The 16,896-nt window shown below is 46.4% G+C and overlaps 1 protein-coding gene across 1 annotated transcript in view; it reads left to right on the forward strand.

Moving 5' to 3' along the window:
• The window catches only part of TDP1 (tyrosyl-DNA phosphodiesterase 1), a 40,844-nt gene extending 37,336 nt beyond the window's left edge, over positions 1–3,508 (forward strand). The window contains exon 15 of the mRNA XM_015423259.1: positions 3,162–3,508. Within this exon, the coding sequence (XP_015278745.1) occupies positions 3,162–3,235 (74 nt within the window). The 3' untranslated portion in view covers positions 3,236–3,508. The remainder of the gene's footprint in view (positions 1–3,161) is intronic.
• The last annotated feature ends 13,388 nt before the right edge of the window (positions 3,509–16,896 follow it).

The following is a 16,896-nucleotide window of genomic DNA, read 5'->3' on the forward strand; positions in this document are numbered from 1 at the left end:
GTTTAGGTTCACCATCGCTTTCCTCCCAAGGAGCAGGCGTCTTTTAATTTCATGGCTGCAGTCACAGTCTGCGGTGATTTGATGACTAGGGAGCCATGTACCTGATGTTATCTGCAGGTCGTCTTGAAGAAACAGGCTCTGAAGAACTGCTCTTCCAAAAGCAGCATCAGTTTTAGCACAGTGCATCACCACCAGGAACTTCTCAAAGGCTGAAGTCAGTGAACCAATAGCAGACCTGCAGAGATATGTCACCAAGTATCTGGAGAAAGTGGCAGAATCAGGAGCCATAATGACCCTTTCACAGTACTAGCTTGCTTGATACGTTCGCATCAAACTTTAAAGCCAGGCATCTTTCCCGGCATTTGAAAGACATGTTTGCACTCACTGGAGAAAACCCTGATGCTGGGAAAGAATATAAACTTATCAATTACAGCATAACGACTTGCCGCCACTGTACAGCACCAATGGATTACCGAGAGTTCGATATTTTGTATTTCCCCCCCCCCTTAAGTTATTTGCTCCCACCTATAAATATAACCATTTATGATAGATCTGCTTGGCAGGGAGGATATCTTTCATAACCATATAGTCTAGCACAGGGGCCCAAACTCTAACAAATTTGGTGTATGTTGGTGTGTTACTGTTATCCGCTCTTTTCAGGGCGTCTGTAATTTTTGCCATAATAAACTGATCCCAAACCTTCTCTTGCCAAGCTGCAATGGTAGGTGGAGAGGGGGATTTCCATGCGGCTGCTATTGTTAAGCTAGCTGCGGCAAGAAGCGTTGAGATGAGTTCCTTGCTGCTTCCTGTCATTGAATCGTCCCACAGATTTAACAACACCACCTCTGGGTTACACGGCAATGTTTGCCCAGTCATCTCATTCACCTGCGATATCACAGCATCATCTTTTTAAGACTTTGAATAGCTCAGCTGGGATACCATCACCTCCACTAGCTTGTTTGTTAGTAATGCTTTCTAAGGCCCATTTGACTTCAGATTCCAGGATGTCTGGAATCCCTCACTGCCTTGACGTGGTGAGGAGGCTTGCGTGGTTCAATGAGGCTGTGGGCTATGCCGTGGAGGGCCACCCAGTATGGACAGGCCACAGCAGAGAACTCAGACCAAGTGTGCTCCATTGGGGAAGGAAATGGCAACCCACTCCAGTATCTTTGCCAAGAAAACCCCATGGACAGTAACAAAAGGCTTTTTTGCTACCAAGAGCAAAGTTACAGTGGGCCAGTTGCTAGCCAAGGCTGAAGTAGCTTTGTGCAAGGTTACAGAGAACACCACATGCTGCAGAGTCAGCACTTTCTGTGTCAAATCTGTGCTTTACTGAGGCAGTCCCTTGTTCTCCTGGGGAAGTAAAAGAAAAGGGTGGTGGCTGAGTGACAAGAGCCCTGTCTTGCAGATAAGCCAGCTTGGCCATGTTCAACTCCTTTTCTTCTCCTCTCACATTAGGTTGCTGTTGAATCCCGTTACTGCTGCTCTCTTCTGCAAGAGTGTTTCCCCCGTCCACAGCACATTCTCCTAGGCTTTTTGCTCCCCACCCAGCAATTTTGTTCTTTACTCAGTACTTGGTTTAATTCCCTCCTTCCTCTGAGGAGGTTAGGAAGGGGTACACAAGTCTCCCTTCCTCCATTTCACCTGCACAACAACACTGTGAGACAGGTTGGGTTGAAGTGGGAATATGAATCCCAGTCTCCCCCAGGGCCTAGTCCAATACACTTATCACTACACTATGCTGGCTGTCTCCTTGACAGGGCCGTGTTTTGAGTTAAGGAACACCTTCCTGGGCCTGCTGAGACTTGGGAGGAGGATTCTTCAAATCCCCTCCTCCCCAGTGTCGTCAGCAGCAGCGGCATGGACTGATCCCTCCCCTTCACATTCATGTTTTCACCGTCTTTCCTTCTGATGTTGCACTCATTAAGTTTTGTAAAAATTCATACTCTCCTCCTAAGCTATAAATAGGGTCTCAACACTGCCTACAATTGTTAAAATGTAATAAAATCAATACAGACTGTTAAAACATACAAACCAGCAGCTTCCTAGCTTCCAACGGCTCAAGTAAAATGAAACCACTTTCATCCACTTATGGAAGATTGCAGATGAGCTGCTAGCATGGGGGAGTGAACAACTGGGGCATAAAGGGAGGAGCCCAACAGACAGAGGGAAGCATTAGTTGAGAGCAGTTTGAACACAGCCAGAGAACTGGGGGAGAGTTGGGCAAGGAATTTCAGGTAGTAGAGAAGACTCCCGTTCAGGCCAAAGGAAAGGGGATAGATCTTCTAGAGAGAGATGAAGATTCCCTACCCAGCCAAACAAGGAGAGTTATCTTTGAAAAGTACAGAATTCGGATTAGAATTAGAATTAGAAACTGCCTGTGGAGACCTTAAAAGTCAGTGAACAACTCAAGAAGAGTACTGGTGTTCCAAGAGAAGGGGTTTGGTTACTGGGAAGAGAGTACCAGCCTTCTGGGCACCAAAAGAAACAGTGATTACTCAAAGTGAATTCGAGTGTTTAGGAAAACACTGGAACAAAAGCCTCTCAATGTAAAGATCTAAGTAACTGAATAACTTAAGAATTCTCTCATTAGCCTGATCTATAAGGACAAAAGTCTGTGCTTGTACTAATTTTGCCTTAGTAATTTCAACCCCTGATTTCATCTGACCTTTCCCTTTGATGTTAAATGAAACCTTTTGTTATTTTTGAATTTTAAAAGAGTTTCAAGTGCCATTTTCAAGGGTTTGATTTAAAGTGTGATCTTATCCCTTCCCTCAGGTTCCTGGGCCTAGCAAATAGCCAAAATATATCTTACTGACAGGGTGGGACAGCCAAAGTTTCTTCAGGGGAGGAGAGAACACATTACCTGGGCTGCTCAGTCAGTGAAGGGCCAGAAAAACGGAGGGAAAACCTAGCCTCTGAGGAAGGGAAGTGGAAGAGGTCCATCATAGTTTGTTAGGAGGCCATAAAGACCAACACATCAGGAATTGTGAATAATCTCCTTGCTGTTTCTGGGTAGCAGACCCCCACAGTTAAAGGTCAATTACTTGGGGAAATGTGAAATAAGATTTGTAAAACAAGTGTCCAACTTGCTCAGAAGAGTCAGCTCCTTTCCTATTGGTGGTACAATCAACCCTGAGCTTTTTTTCTTTCCATTGCAGATCGTCCGTGGATTTGGAACATTCCTTATACTAGAGCTCCAGATACACATGGAAATATGTGGGTTCCTAAATGAAAAGCTCCAGTTCCCTCCGAAACCCACTTACTAACCCTGGAGAGACGATGGTTTTAATAATATGGACTTGTACACGGGTTAAAGCAGTTTCTATAAAGAACATTTTCAATTGAAAGCCTTTTTGGGGAAACAGTATCAGCCACACATCTACTTCTTGAAAATGCAGTGCTTTTGAAACTGTTTCATAAACTTGAAAAGATCCAGTTGACTGTGTCAGGAAGCTTTCTTCATAAATGAGCAGAAATATATTCAACGCGTTTCCTGGAAATACTGGCCCCAGTGAAGGGAAATGTGTATACAATTTGCAATAAAGTGAATAAAAGTGCTTGGTTACATTTGTCATTAAAATATGAACTTGGGGTTTGAATTGCACTGTTGTTGCCCCCGCTCCCCCATAAAAGCAAACAGTTCTGCCATAAATGGTGGTACTCGTTACATAATGCTTTTTAACAGAGCCATTGCATTCCATACTGTCATTTCATTTTGTTCTTCCTGTATATTTCTCCAAGGCTAAAATTCTGTCAGAAGCACACAGTGTAGATAAGATGGCTGGTTGCTATGGAAGTAACCTGAGGTGCACATTCAGTTGCATGTAAAAAGTAAGGAAACAGCAATTGGTTGCTTACAAGTAAGGCTCCAGTCGACAGAAACCACCCACTGGCGGCTGTCATGGGTCTCTGGGCCCTTTCACAGGGAAGAGGTGCAAGATAATGCTTTGGTAGCATAACAGTCTAGAGACTAAAGGCCAGCAGTTGATTAGTTATGCTAATACAATTGCACAGTGTCTAGTTTTTTGTTGAATAGCTGCACAAGCTGTCCCAGTCTTTCAGATCAATGGATGGGTGAGCTACTTAATAGAAAAAACAAAAGTTGACCTGGCACATGCAGATCTGGAAAACTGTCCAGTTGTAGGGTCTATAAACATCACTGCATGAAGTGTTCATTATGTCCTGGCAACACAAATGCAATTTGCTTAACAAACACATTAAAATGCATTCATTTGACATTTTCTGATGATACTTCTAATTAAGGGCAACCCTTAATTCATTTTTTCTTAAACTGTCTCCTATTGAACTGCTGGGACTTCTGAGTAAGCATTCATATTAGGCTGTTGGGCTAACAGATGTCGTATATTGTAGTGATCACCTTGGCTCTTGTTCTCATCTTTGGTTTTCCTGTGTTGTAAATCATCACTGGATTAATTCATTCACCGTATGTACTGAAGATAGGACTACTCTGTGCAGAAGCAAATGTTAACAACTGAGGCTGCTTCTATCAAGAATTAGTTTCCAGATAACAGAGATACTGACAAGAACCCTGAACTTTTATTTTAGTGCTAGATGAATTAAACATATTCTGCGGAATACAAAGTATGAATACTTTTTGCCACCTAATTTTAACAAGACTTACTCAGGAGTAAGCCCTACCAATTCCAATAGGGCACGCTTCTAAAGAAGTATGCTTTGGACTATGCCTCAAAACGCATAGTCAGTGTAATAGTTAAGGCACTGGTGTAATGTGTTCTCCCAGTGTACAGGAACCACAGGCTCTGGCAAAAGAAATGTCAGTAACTATTCATGTGAAAAGAGATTTTGAGGACAAGGCTGCATCAAGACAAACTATAAACATTTTAAAAAATATATCTGCAGCATGAAACCAGCCAGAGAAAAAATGGGGCTTTGGATGACAAAGGAATAAACGGATTGCTAAAGGAAGATGGACAGATGCCAGAGAAGCTCAATGAATTTATTTGCTTCTGTGTTCATTGTGGAAGGTATGAACCATGTACCCATGCCACAGCCACTATTTTCAGAAAGGGAGTCTGAAGAACTGAGCCCAATTGAGGTGACCAGAGATGAAAGTCTATACCTACGGAGGAAATTAAAATCCGATAAGTCTCCAGGTCCTGATGGCATATACCCAAGAGTTGTTAAGGAATGCAGTTGTGAGATAGTTGATCTACTAACCCATATGTGTAACCTATCACTAAATTCAGCTGCTGTACCAGAACACTGGAGAGTTGTGAATGTTAACATCCATTTTTAAAAAGGGATCCAGGGGAACCAGGAAACTACAGGCCAGCCAGCCTAATGTCTGTCCCAGGCAAATCAGTAGAAGCTAAAAGATAGAACTGTTAAACACATAGAGGGACAAAGCCTGCTGAGGGAAAATCAGCATGGCTTCTGCAAAGGGAAGTCCTGCCTCACCAACCTTTTGGAGTTCTTTGAGAAAGTAAACAAGCATGTAGACAACGGTGACCTGGTAGACATTATATACCTGGACTTTCAAAAGGCTTTTGGCAAGATACCTCACCAAAGACTCCTGAGTAAACTTAGCAGGCATAGGATAAAAGAATGGGTTCTTTTATGGATTAAAAAGTGATTAAATGACAAGATGCAAAGAGTAGGAATCAATGGACAGTTCTCACAATGGGGGGAAGTAAGCAGTGGGGTCCCACAAGAATCAGTATTGGGGCCGGTACTATTTAATGTATTCATCAGTGATCTGGAACTAGGAGTGAGTAGTGTAATGGACAAATTTACAGAAGACACAAGATTATTCAGGATGGTGAAAACGAAGACTGACTGAAGAGCTCCAAGAGAACCTCCACAAACTGGATGAGTAGGCAACGATGTGGCAAGTGAAATTCAATGTTAAGTGTAAGGTGATGTATGTAGGGAGAAAAAATCTCAGCTTCAACTATAGGCTAATAGGGTCTGAACTTGCTGAGACAGAGGGAAAAAGATTTTAGGGTCGTAGTGGATAGCTCAATGAAAGCGTCAACCCAGTGTGCTGCAGTGGTGAAAAAGACAAACTATGTTAGGGATTATTCAGAAAAGGATTGAGAATAAAATGGCCAATAATGTAATGTCCCTGTGTAGAGCTATGGTGCGGCCTCATTTGGAATACTGTGTACAGTTCTGGTCACTGTATCTCAAAAAGGACTCTGCAGAGCTGGAAAAAGTACAGATGTGGGCAACCAAGATGGTTAGGGGTTGGAGCACCTTTCCTTTGAGGAAAGGATGAAAAGTTTGGGACTTTTCTGTTTAGAAAAGAAATGACGGGGGAGGCACAATAGAGGTTTATAAAATTATGCATGGGATGGAGTGAGTTGGCAAAGAGAACCTTTTCTCCCTCTCCCAAAATACTAGAACTCAAGGGCATCCAATGAAACTGATGGGCAGTAGGTTCATGGCAGACAAAAGGAAAAGCTACTTTACACTGTGAGTGATTAAAATGTGGAATTCACTGCCAGAGGATTAGGTAGATTAAAGGGGATTAGGTAGATTCATGGAGGATAAATCTATCAATGGCTACTAGGCATGATGACTAAGACGAACCTCCACATTCAGAGGCATTAATCCTCTGAATCCCAGAGCCAGGAGGCAAAATCAGGGGAGGGCCTTAGCCTCTATGCCCTGTTGTTGGCCCTCCAGAGGAACTGCTTGGCCACTGTGTGAGACAGGATGCTGGACTAGATGGACTCCTGGTCTGAACCAGCAGGGCTGTTCTTATGTTCCTGCCAAAAGAGGAGTTGCAGCATTTTGGACTAGTTGTAGTTTCCGGATAGTCCTCATGCACTGTGATGGGTCTCATGTTGAAGTAAGCATGGATTACTTCTGGTTCTAGTAGCAGGCATATCTGGTAAATTAGTCAAAGTTGACAAAATGTGTTCCTGATCACAGGTACTCTTTGCGGTAGCAGCAACCCTAAGCTACAAACCTCACCCTTCCCATCCAGAACAGATATTTCCCTTGCTAGCCAGTACACTAGATCTCCCTTTCCCATCATGTTGTCTAGATTCAGCTTTATTCATCAGCTATATATAGTACCAGCACCATCTCCAGACACCTGCTCAGAACTTTTAAGGGCTGCCAAACATGAAATTGAGCAAACTCCAGAGGATGGCGGAAGACAGGAGGGCCTGGCATGATGTGGTCCATGGGGTCACAAAGAGTCTGACTTGACTGTGTGACTGAACAGCAGCGACAACAGCATCCTTATGAGCCTACCTGGCCACTACAGTCAACGTTGGAAGTCCTGCTTTGGGTGCTCCGATCACCTGAAGCCAGGGGGGCCTTCTTGGTCATCATGGCTCCAAAATAAACCTATAACTCTATTGAACACTGATAGTGCACAGTTGCTGTAGTGTAAGTTGATTGGAGTTATAGGGGTTTGACTGGAGTAACTCAGCATAGGGTTCACTGTTGCAGTACAACTCTAAACCACTGAAATCAGTGCACTTAGAAGGAGATGTCTGCTTACCTTAATCTAGGATTGCATGGTTTGTGTATTAAATACGTTGTATAAATAGTAAGAAGTACAGTTGAGAAGGTACATTGTCCTTTCAGATGCATGAGGAAAGGCTCTTCTAAAGCACTGTGACTTTCCCCCCGAAAAGGTAATGGATCTGTTGATTCCCCAGCAGTAATTTTCAGCAGTGAGCACACATTTTCCTATACTGCAGTAACAGATGTGTGCTTGACATTCTGTCTTTGACATGAGATCCCATCAAAACTGAAACCTTTCGGAGATGCTGCAAGAATTTTCAAAAGCTGCCTTCTGTCTGACAGAGCAGGGTGTGGTAATGTTGGGCTAGGGATGGTTCAGACTCCCACTCAGCCATGGGTGCTCTTGTGCCAGTCATTCTCAGCCTGACCTACCCGCAGGATTGTTGTGAGGGTAAAATGGAGTGGGGAATTATGTGCGCTTCCCTGAGCTCCTTGAAAGAAGGGTGGGATGAAACTGATAGATTGGAATGAAGAGCTGCGGTTCAGTGGAAGAACCTCTGCTTTGTATATGGAAGGTCCCAGGTTCAGCCCCCGGCATCTCCATTTAAAAGGCCAGGTAGGAGGTGATGTGAAAGACTGCCTGAGATCCTGGAGAGCCACTACCAGTCTGGGTAGACAAAACTGGCCTTAAGAATGTAAGTAAAGCCCTGCTGGATCAGACCAGTAGTCCGTCTAGTCCAGCATTCTGTCTTACGCAGTGGCCCTCCGGTTCCTCTGGAGGCCCAACAACAGGACATAGAGGCCAAAGCCTTCCCGTGATGTTGCCTCCTGGCTCTGGGATTCAGAGGTTTACTGCCTGTGAATGTGGAAGGTCCCTTTCATCACCATAGATAGTAGCTACTGATAGATCTCCATCAATCTGTCTTAATCCCCCTTTAAAACTGTCTGTGCCTGTGGCCATCAGTACATCCTGTGGCAACTAATTTTAATCACTCACTGTGTAAAAGAACAAAGTTTAAGTCCAGTGGCCCCTTTAAGACCAACAAAGTTTAATTCTGGGTATAAACGTCCATGTGCATGCACACTTCATCGTCAGATACTTTGTTGGTCTTAAAGGTGCCACTGGACTCAAACTTGGTTCTATTGTTTCAGACAAACACGGCTACTCATCTGAATCTTTGTGTAAAAGAAGTATTTCCTTTTGTCCATCATGAATATACTGTCCATCAATTTCACTGGATGCCCTCAAGTTCTATGTTTACCTAGTCAAAGTGAGGATAGTTGAAGTCTCCCAGTATAGTAACATCTGCTTTAGTCACCTTCTGTATTTCCTTCTCCAGATCAGCCTCAAGGGTTTGATTTATTTTATTTATTTATTTATTTATTTATTTAACCTTCGATTTATATACCGCCCTAACCCTCTCCCGATGGGGGTCTCTGGGCGGTTTACAACTTTGTAGTGCTAATCACTTTTTTATGGATCCCTAACTATGGGCACATTCTCAGGGGTTGGGTCAGCCTACCTAGCACTCCGGTGGCGGCGGCTCTTCCTTCTGGTCTCCGGCTTCGGCTTCCTTGGCTCCTTCGGGCAGCAGGACGCTCCTCTCTCCGGCGCAGTCCTTCTCCAGTGAGGCAGCCGTCTCGGTGTGTGAGTTCGTCTCTCCCGGCCTTGGCTCCGTCCGATAAGCTCCGCCGCGCCGGGAGATGACATCATCCGCACCTTCTGCTGCTCGCGCCGGCCGCTTTCTGTTGGAACTCCGCAGGCCACCAGGGATCGCCCCACTGGCTCTCGATGTTCCGCCGCGCCGCCTCGTCTCTGCCACCAGGATCTGCCGTCACCGCCGCTGTCGCCGCCATTGTTGTTGTTCCTTCGCTGCTGCCGCCGCCGCACACCACACTCCTCGGACGAGGGGGGTGCCCCTACCCTACTAAGGGTAGGTTCCCATTCATCTACTCGCCCTTTAACGGGCTTTTGAACCGCTGGGTGGGCGGGAGCTGGGACACAGGCCGGGAGCTCACTCCGGCCACGGTGGGGCTCGAACAGATGTTTGGCCAGATGTTAAGGCAGGCTGCATTGACAGCCTGCGCCACCGCTCCCGATCAGGTGGATGATAGTACATCCTAGGCCGATAACCACAGGGGGGGCTGGCAGGGGCTGTGCCATCTCGCTCTTCCCTTCTCTCTCTGTCTCTCTCACTAAGCAAGAGAAGGAAAGCCCACTGTCCACCCTCCCCTGCAGAGAGAAGCCCAAAACAGTTTACCTGAAAAAGAGTGGCAGAGTTCTGAAGGCAGCCAAGTGCTTGCTGGGTTTTGCATTGCAAATAATCATAATTAAAAAACAGACCACTCCTGTTTTTGGGTTCCTGGCCGGCTTTCTCTCAGAGCCTGCAAGGACATCTTCGTGCATGATTTCACTCCCAGGTAAGAGAAAAGTCAGGCAAGCAGCCTGCCGGGGGGGGGGGGGAGAAGCAGAGGAGGAGGAGGAGGTAATCCACCAGCAGCAACAGAGGTGGCTGCCTTCCCCGGTCCCAGCTCCTTGCCTCTTTTGCACGCAGGACTCAGGCTTTCCTTGCCCTCATATTTCTTGTGGCAAAGGCACGAGTCACGACTCCTGTCCTTCAAGGATTGGTAAAAGGATTCCTCCCCCACACACACACACAACCACACACACTGGGCTATCCAAGTCACAGCTTTTGATTAATTTTTAATATTTTTGTGATGTCGGAAGTGATGTCATGCCCCCCAGTGGCCCCCCCTGCATATTTTCTGTCTACGGGTCTTGTACACCCCCACTATTAAGTAACCCTTAGGGCCCAGTATTCATTCCCCTGATATTTTCTAACTGATTTGATTCTACGCCTTCTTTGATGTGCAACACAACATGTCCACCAACCCATAGTTCCTTGTCCTGCCCATAGAGCTTATACCCAGGGATGCCTGTGTCCCATAGATCTCCCCAACACCATGTTTCTGAGATACCTATTATATCTAAATTGTCCTTTAGCACCAAGCACTCCAGCTGCCGCATCTTGGCTTGGAGACTTCTGCCACTGGCATACAGATACCTATAATGTGTTTCCCTCCCCCACCAACCCTCGCCTCCCTCTTTTTGCCACACACAGCCCTCCTTTGCCATCCTACCCTCACTCTCAAGTTCTATTATGCTCCGATCAATATTACCCCGAGTGTTTACACAATCATCTCTTGGACCTGACTTGTCCCTGAGCCTGAGGTTCCCCAGCTCCTGTTGCCCCCCCCCCCCGGATTAGTTTCAAAACTACTCTGCCACCTTTTTGATATTGATCACCAGCAGCATGGCTTTCTTTTGGTTCAAGTGAAGCCTGTCTCTTGTACAGGTTCAGCTTCTCCCAGAAATTTTGTCATTGCCTAACAACTCTAAACCGTTCCCTCCCAGCACCATCTAATCCATGCACTGGAGAGCCAGTGTGGTTAGTGGTTAACAGCAGCGGACTCAGTTTGATTCCCCACTCCTCCACAGGAGGCCTGCTGGGTGACCTTGGGCCAGTCACAGCTCTCAGAACTCTCTTAGCCCCACCTGCCTCACCAGGTGCCTGTTGTGACTAGAGAAAAGGAAGGCGATTGTAAGTTTGTGACTCCTTAGGGTAGAGAAAAGCAGGGATATAAAAACCAACTCTTTTTTCTCTACTTCTGCACTGAGAGCTGTGCCTACCTAGCCAGCCCTGCATGTGGAACCGGTGAGAATACTACCTTTGAGGTCCTGACCTTTGTCTAATAACCTATTTTTTTCCCTCCAGGATCACACAACTACATTTCCCATTGTCACTGGTGCCAACCTGCACCACAACTGCTGACTCTTCCCCAGCACAATCTCTCAACCTTATCTGACACCGTGTGATGTTCACAGCCTCTGCACCAGGCAGGCAAGTCACCCATGTGGTCAAAATGCCTGCCACAGACCCATCTCTCTCTAGTCCTAATGAATCACCTACTACCGAAAGCCCACCTCCCCCCAACCCCAAAGGGGCATCTCTGGTACGAGAGGATATTTGCCCAAGGAAGGGGGTCCCTTCTAAGGGATCACATCTCTTCTCCTCAGACTGATGGTTTCTGACCTCAAGACTCTCACTCTCCACAGCAGCAGAAGGAGTGGGACTGTTCTGGTGATGGACCAATGGTTTGATTCAGTATAAGGCAACGTCATGTGTGTTGAATGTGTTGTGGAACAAGTCCCAATTGCAGAAGATAGCCTAAATCTAATACACTGTTCGAAATCAAAAGTGCCTTCTGCACTCTGCCTGTATTCAAAACTGTGTATTCAAACGTGTTCAGTTTTGGGTGCCACAATTTAAGAAGGATATAGACAAGCTGGAATGTGTCCAGAGGCGGGCAACAAAGATGGTGAGGGGTTTGGAGACCAAGTCCTATGAGGAAAGGCTGAAGGAGCTGGGTATGTTTAGCCTGGAGAGGAGACGACTGAGAGGTGATATAACCATCTTCAAGTATTTGAAGGGCTGTCATATAGAGGATGGTATGGAGTGGTTTTCTGTTGCCCCAGAAGGTCGGACCAGAACCAATGGGTTGAAATTAAAAGAGTTTTCAGATAAACATAAGGAAAACTTCCTGACAGTTGGAGCGATTCCTTAGTAAAACAGCCTCCTTGGAAGGTGGTGGGCTCTCCTTCTTTGGAGGTTTTCAAACAGAGGCCAGATGGACATCTGACAACAATGCAGATTCTGTGAACTTAGGAAGATCATAAGAGGGAGGACGGGAAAGGTTGCATCAGTGCTTAGTTCTCATGGCCCTTTCTTATACATCCAGGGAAATGCTTATCGCCACTTTGGGGTCAGGAAGCAATTTTTCTCTGGGCCAGTTTGGCCAGGGATCCTGGAAGGTTTTTTGCCATCTTCTGGGCATGGAGCAGGGGTCACTGAGGGTGTGGAGGGGGAGGTGTTTGTGAATTTCCTGCCTTCTGCAGGGGGTTGGACTAGATGACTCTGGAGATCCCTTCTAACTCTATGATTCTATTTAATTGGGAATAAAAAGTAAGTGGTAGCAAGTGCACATTCACTGCAGCAAGAAAATGATAGGATTTCCATTTTAAATAGCTTGAGCAAATGGAGTATATCATCTACAGGTGACTTGTGAAGGCTGGTTTCAAGATTTTAACACTTCGGATATGTTTAAAGAATGATGGACAGTGTGATAAGAGTACCTGTTTTATGAAACTGGTTTTGAGAAAAATCACTTTTACTCTGTCAGGCTGTCTTAACAAAAGGGTCTCATTTAGATTCCATTCAGTGCAAGGCTATTTAATATATGTTCTGGTTTTGTGGAGGACAATGTATTCCTGCACTGTCTCTTTAAGGAGAAATAAAAATATGTTCTTTAAGAAGCCAACGTTTTTCTGTTTTCTACTTGGGATCACACTGATAGGCTTTTTTTAAAAAATCTGATTTTAGGGGGGGGGGGGGGTTGTTTTTTACACAGCTGTTGCTGCTGCACTTGATATTTCGTTTATTGGTAATGCAGGATGTACCCTGACCTGGATAGCCCAGGCTGGCCTGATGTAATCAGATCCTGGAAGCTAAGCAGGGTCAGCCTTGGTTAGGACTCGGATGGGAAACCACCAAGGAAGTCCAGGGTTGCTATTCGGAGGCAGGCAATGGCAAACCACCTCTGTGTTGTGTTTCTTTGTCATGAAAACCCATGAGGGGTCACCATAAACCAGCTGCAACTTTCTGCCACCAATGTGGGATGTTGTGCATTTATCTTTTTAATAATGGCTAATTCTTATATATGATTGGAGGAAAAGGAGGGGAAATAAGGTGTTATTGTAAACTGCCTTGAGGCTCTGTTTGGGGATGATGAGAGAGAAATTTGTCAAAATGAACAATCACAAAGTGGTAGAAAGTACCTGCAAGTCACAGCAGATTTACAGTGACCCTGTAGGGCAAAGAGACTAAAAGTTTGCCTTTGCTTGCTTCTGCTTAGCGATGCTGGTATTCCTTGGTGGTCCACCATCCAAATAGTCACGGTGGGAGGGGGGGGAGGCAACTCTGTTTAGCTTCTGAGATCTCATGTGATTGGGCTAGCCTGGACCATCCAGGTCAGGTACCCCGCAAGATAGGCCAGCAGCATTATCATATTGCAGATGTGGGGCTGGTGTGACAAAACAGCCATCCACAGTGCAACCCTAAGCTGAGTTACACCCTTCTGAATTATTTGAATTGAATGGAATTAGAAGGATGTAACTCAGTTTAGGATCACACTGTTCGTAAACTGATGGCTGCGGTCAGCTTCGAATGGGGAAGGGGAGGCTGTTACCCACAAAGTATCCTGGTGTAAAAACACAATGGTTGAGATGGTTGCGGGGAAGGACCAGGTACAGAAGGTACAAAGGAACATGGCACTTATGGACAACTAAAGGATCATGTGAAAAAGGTTGTGATAAATGTCAAAAGGGAATGGGTGGTTGTGAATACTTTATCACAGCTTTTCTCATCAATGCACTGCTTCATCTGGTTTGGGGACTGAAAACCAAGTGTTGGCTCTAGACTTCCCTTGTAACCAATTTTCCCTCTCAGCTGTGGAGTCTTCAGTCTTGTAGCAAAAATTCTACTTTGTGAGCTATTGGCATTAAAGTTGTGAGCGAGCGATTTTGCTACTGCATCAATGAGTTTGCTCTGAGCTGAGACAAAAATGTGTGAACCGGAGGCTAAAAAACTGGGAGCTAGCTCACACTAACTAAGCTTAGAGGAAACACTGCTTGTAACATGTCTATCAGAAACTTGTCAGGAAATGCTCTCTAAACCACCCTCTGACTACACGGGCAGTAATCGGAACATTTATCCCAGTTCAGGCTTCACATTTATGGGAAAGTAATCCTTCCCCTTACAGACCCTGGTTGAGTGGGCATAAAGAAAACATGTCTCCTGGTTTTCCTATAAGATCACACAAGATGGGTAGCCGTGTTAGTGTGTCTGTAGCAGTAGAAAAGAGCAAGAGTCCAGTATCACCTTAAAGACTAACAGGATTTGTGGCAAGGTCACGGCTCATTTCTTCAGATACCTGAAGAAGTGAGCAGTGAAAAAGTGAGCCGTGACTCACGAAAGCTCATACCTTGCCACAAATTCTGTTAGCCTTTAAGGTGCTACTGCATTCTTTTCTACTATAACAGCACTATTCTAGCAATAAGAGTTCCCTCTAAGCTGAGTTAGTGTGAGCTAGCTCACATTTTAGCCTCTGGCTCAGCACATTTTTGTCTTAGGTCAGGAGGGATGGCTCCAGTCCAGAGCAAACTAATTTAAGCAGTAGCCAGATCACTTGCTCACAACTTTAATGCCAGTAGCTCACAAAGTAGAATTTTTGCTCACAAATGCTCCACAGCTTAGAGGGAGCATTGGTGACAGAGCATCTGGATTTGTTTCTTTAGCAACCTTTTCCCCTAAATTTCCTCCTATGATAGTGGATTCCCCCCCAAAAAATAATATTTTTTTTAAACGTGCATATTTTGTTGAAGACTGCCAGCATCTTTCCTCAAGTTTTTCAGCTCCGGGCATCAAATTGAATCCTGCGTTTTGTAACGAAAGAGGCGCCCTCTTGCGGCAGGATATTGGGATTTCCGATTATTCAAATAACGGCCCCGATTTTCCTTTTGGAGATCATTTGAATTTTTTTAATAAACTGGTCCAAGCATTTTGGAGCTGGAAGTTAGATTCAGTGCTTTGGAAAGCTTCCTTCCGTGGACTTGTATACCGCTAAAAATAACGAAGAGTCTTGTGGCACTATGAAGACCTTTATGATGCCATCATCTGTTGGCTAAATCCATGACAGTGCCTCTGGCCTACGAAACCTGATGGCATAGAAGAAGTGTGTTCGTCTTCCGGGTGCGACAAGATTCTTGGTCATTTTGGTTGCAGCAAACTAACACGACTGGGGAAAGTCTTTCATTAAAAATTGGGGCCACTGCAAACAGGCTACCGTGAGAGGCAGAGCTTTGAGTAAAGCTTTCCCCTGTTCTCCTCCCATCCCTGTTGCATAAAGTGCGAGCCTTCGCTTTTTATACTGGAAACCGCGGGGGTGGGGTGGTGGTCAGCAACTGAAAATCAAAATAAAAGAGGAAAGTAGGAAATGGCATAGTTTGACCTAGAAACCGATCCAGCGATGATGCTTTTCACAATCGGCGCCCCTCTGGATCTGTGATTTTTAAAAAACTTATTTACAATTAAAGGTTCATACCCTCGGCTAGCCCAATCTCGGAAGCTAAGCAGGGTCGGCCCTGGCTAGTATTTGGATGGGAGACCCGCCAAGGAATACTAGGGTTGTGATACCGGCCAGGCGATGGCAAGCCTCCTCTGAACCTTTCCTTCTTCCCTTACCCCCCCCCCCCCCGGTCGCCATGTCAGCTGTGACTTGATGGCAAGAAAAGCTTTTCAGATAGCAAGTGAAATAAAGACGAAAATACAATACCGGTGCAGAGTTACTCCAGTTTAAGCCAACTCATACATATGAGAGTGTGTGACTCTACGGGACTACCTTGTAGGAGTCAGCTCGCTTTCCACCGTCTGCTAAATGAACCGGCCTCTCCTGGAAGCAGCAGCTACAGAAACCCGTGAGCTCCAGCGGACGGAAAGAAGCCGGGCTCCGTCTCCGGGCCCCCCACCCCAATCAGAAGGAGAGAAGCGCCAAAAGGAGACAAGCGCCAGAGCGGCGGTGCGGGGTCCGGACTCCGGCCGTTCACTCAGAGGCGCAGGGGCGGCGATATTCACCGCCTTCAACACGGCCCCTTCGGGCTCCAGTCTCTGAAGAGCCACGGCTGGGCAGTGGGCCTCGCCTGGGCTAGTGCGGGCGGGGAGATCCACTGAGAAACCCCCGCGTCGGGACAGTTGCAAGGCAGCCGCGTCGGAGAAAAAAGAGCTGAGGCCGGCGCCTATAAAACTCGCTGGTGGATTTCTTGCACTGGGAAGGCGGGAAGGCAACAGCCTACTTGGTTTCGTTGCTTCGTCCTCCTCTCCGGGAAACCAGATGGGGGGATGTCCGACTCCACTTTCCCAGCGCCTCCTCCCAATGCGAGGAGACGTGCCTCGATTTCTTCTGACTTGAGCCGCAACGTCTGCTCCCAGCGCAAGCAGAGCAGAGCCGGCTCGACCCACGCGTCTGACGCGGGGCTTTGGCGACGGCCGCCGAGAGGCGCTTCCTCCGCCGGAGGCAAAGGCCCAGCGGACAGCCCCAGGCCCACGTGCTGAGCGGCGGAAAACGCCGGGGGCTCCCGCCGCCGCCGCGCGCGAGGTGCGCCGTCAGTCGGTGCCGGAGGAGCGGGCTGCGAGCGCGGCTTTTGGAGGGAAGCGACGGACCAGACCGGCTCCACAAGACTGCTCGTCTCCACCGAACACCAGCAGAAAACCAGAAGCCCCTGCCCTCTCTCTCTCTCTCTCTCTCTCTCTCTCT

Source organism: Gekko japonicus, unplaced genomic scaffold, assembly GCF_001447785.1.
Source record: "Gekko japonicus isolate JY-2015 unplaced genomic scaffold, Gekko_japonicus_V1.1 scaffold952, whole genome shotgun sequence".
NCBI lineage: Eukaryota > Metazoa > Chordata > Lepidosauria > Squamata > Gekkonidae > Gekko > Gekko japonicus.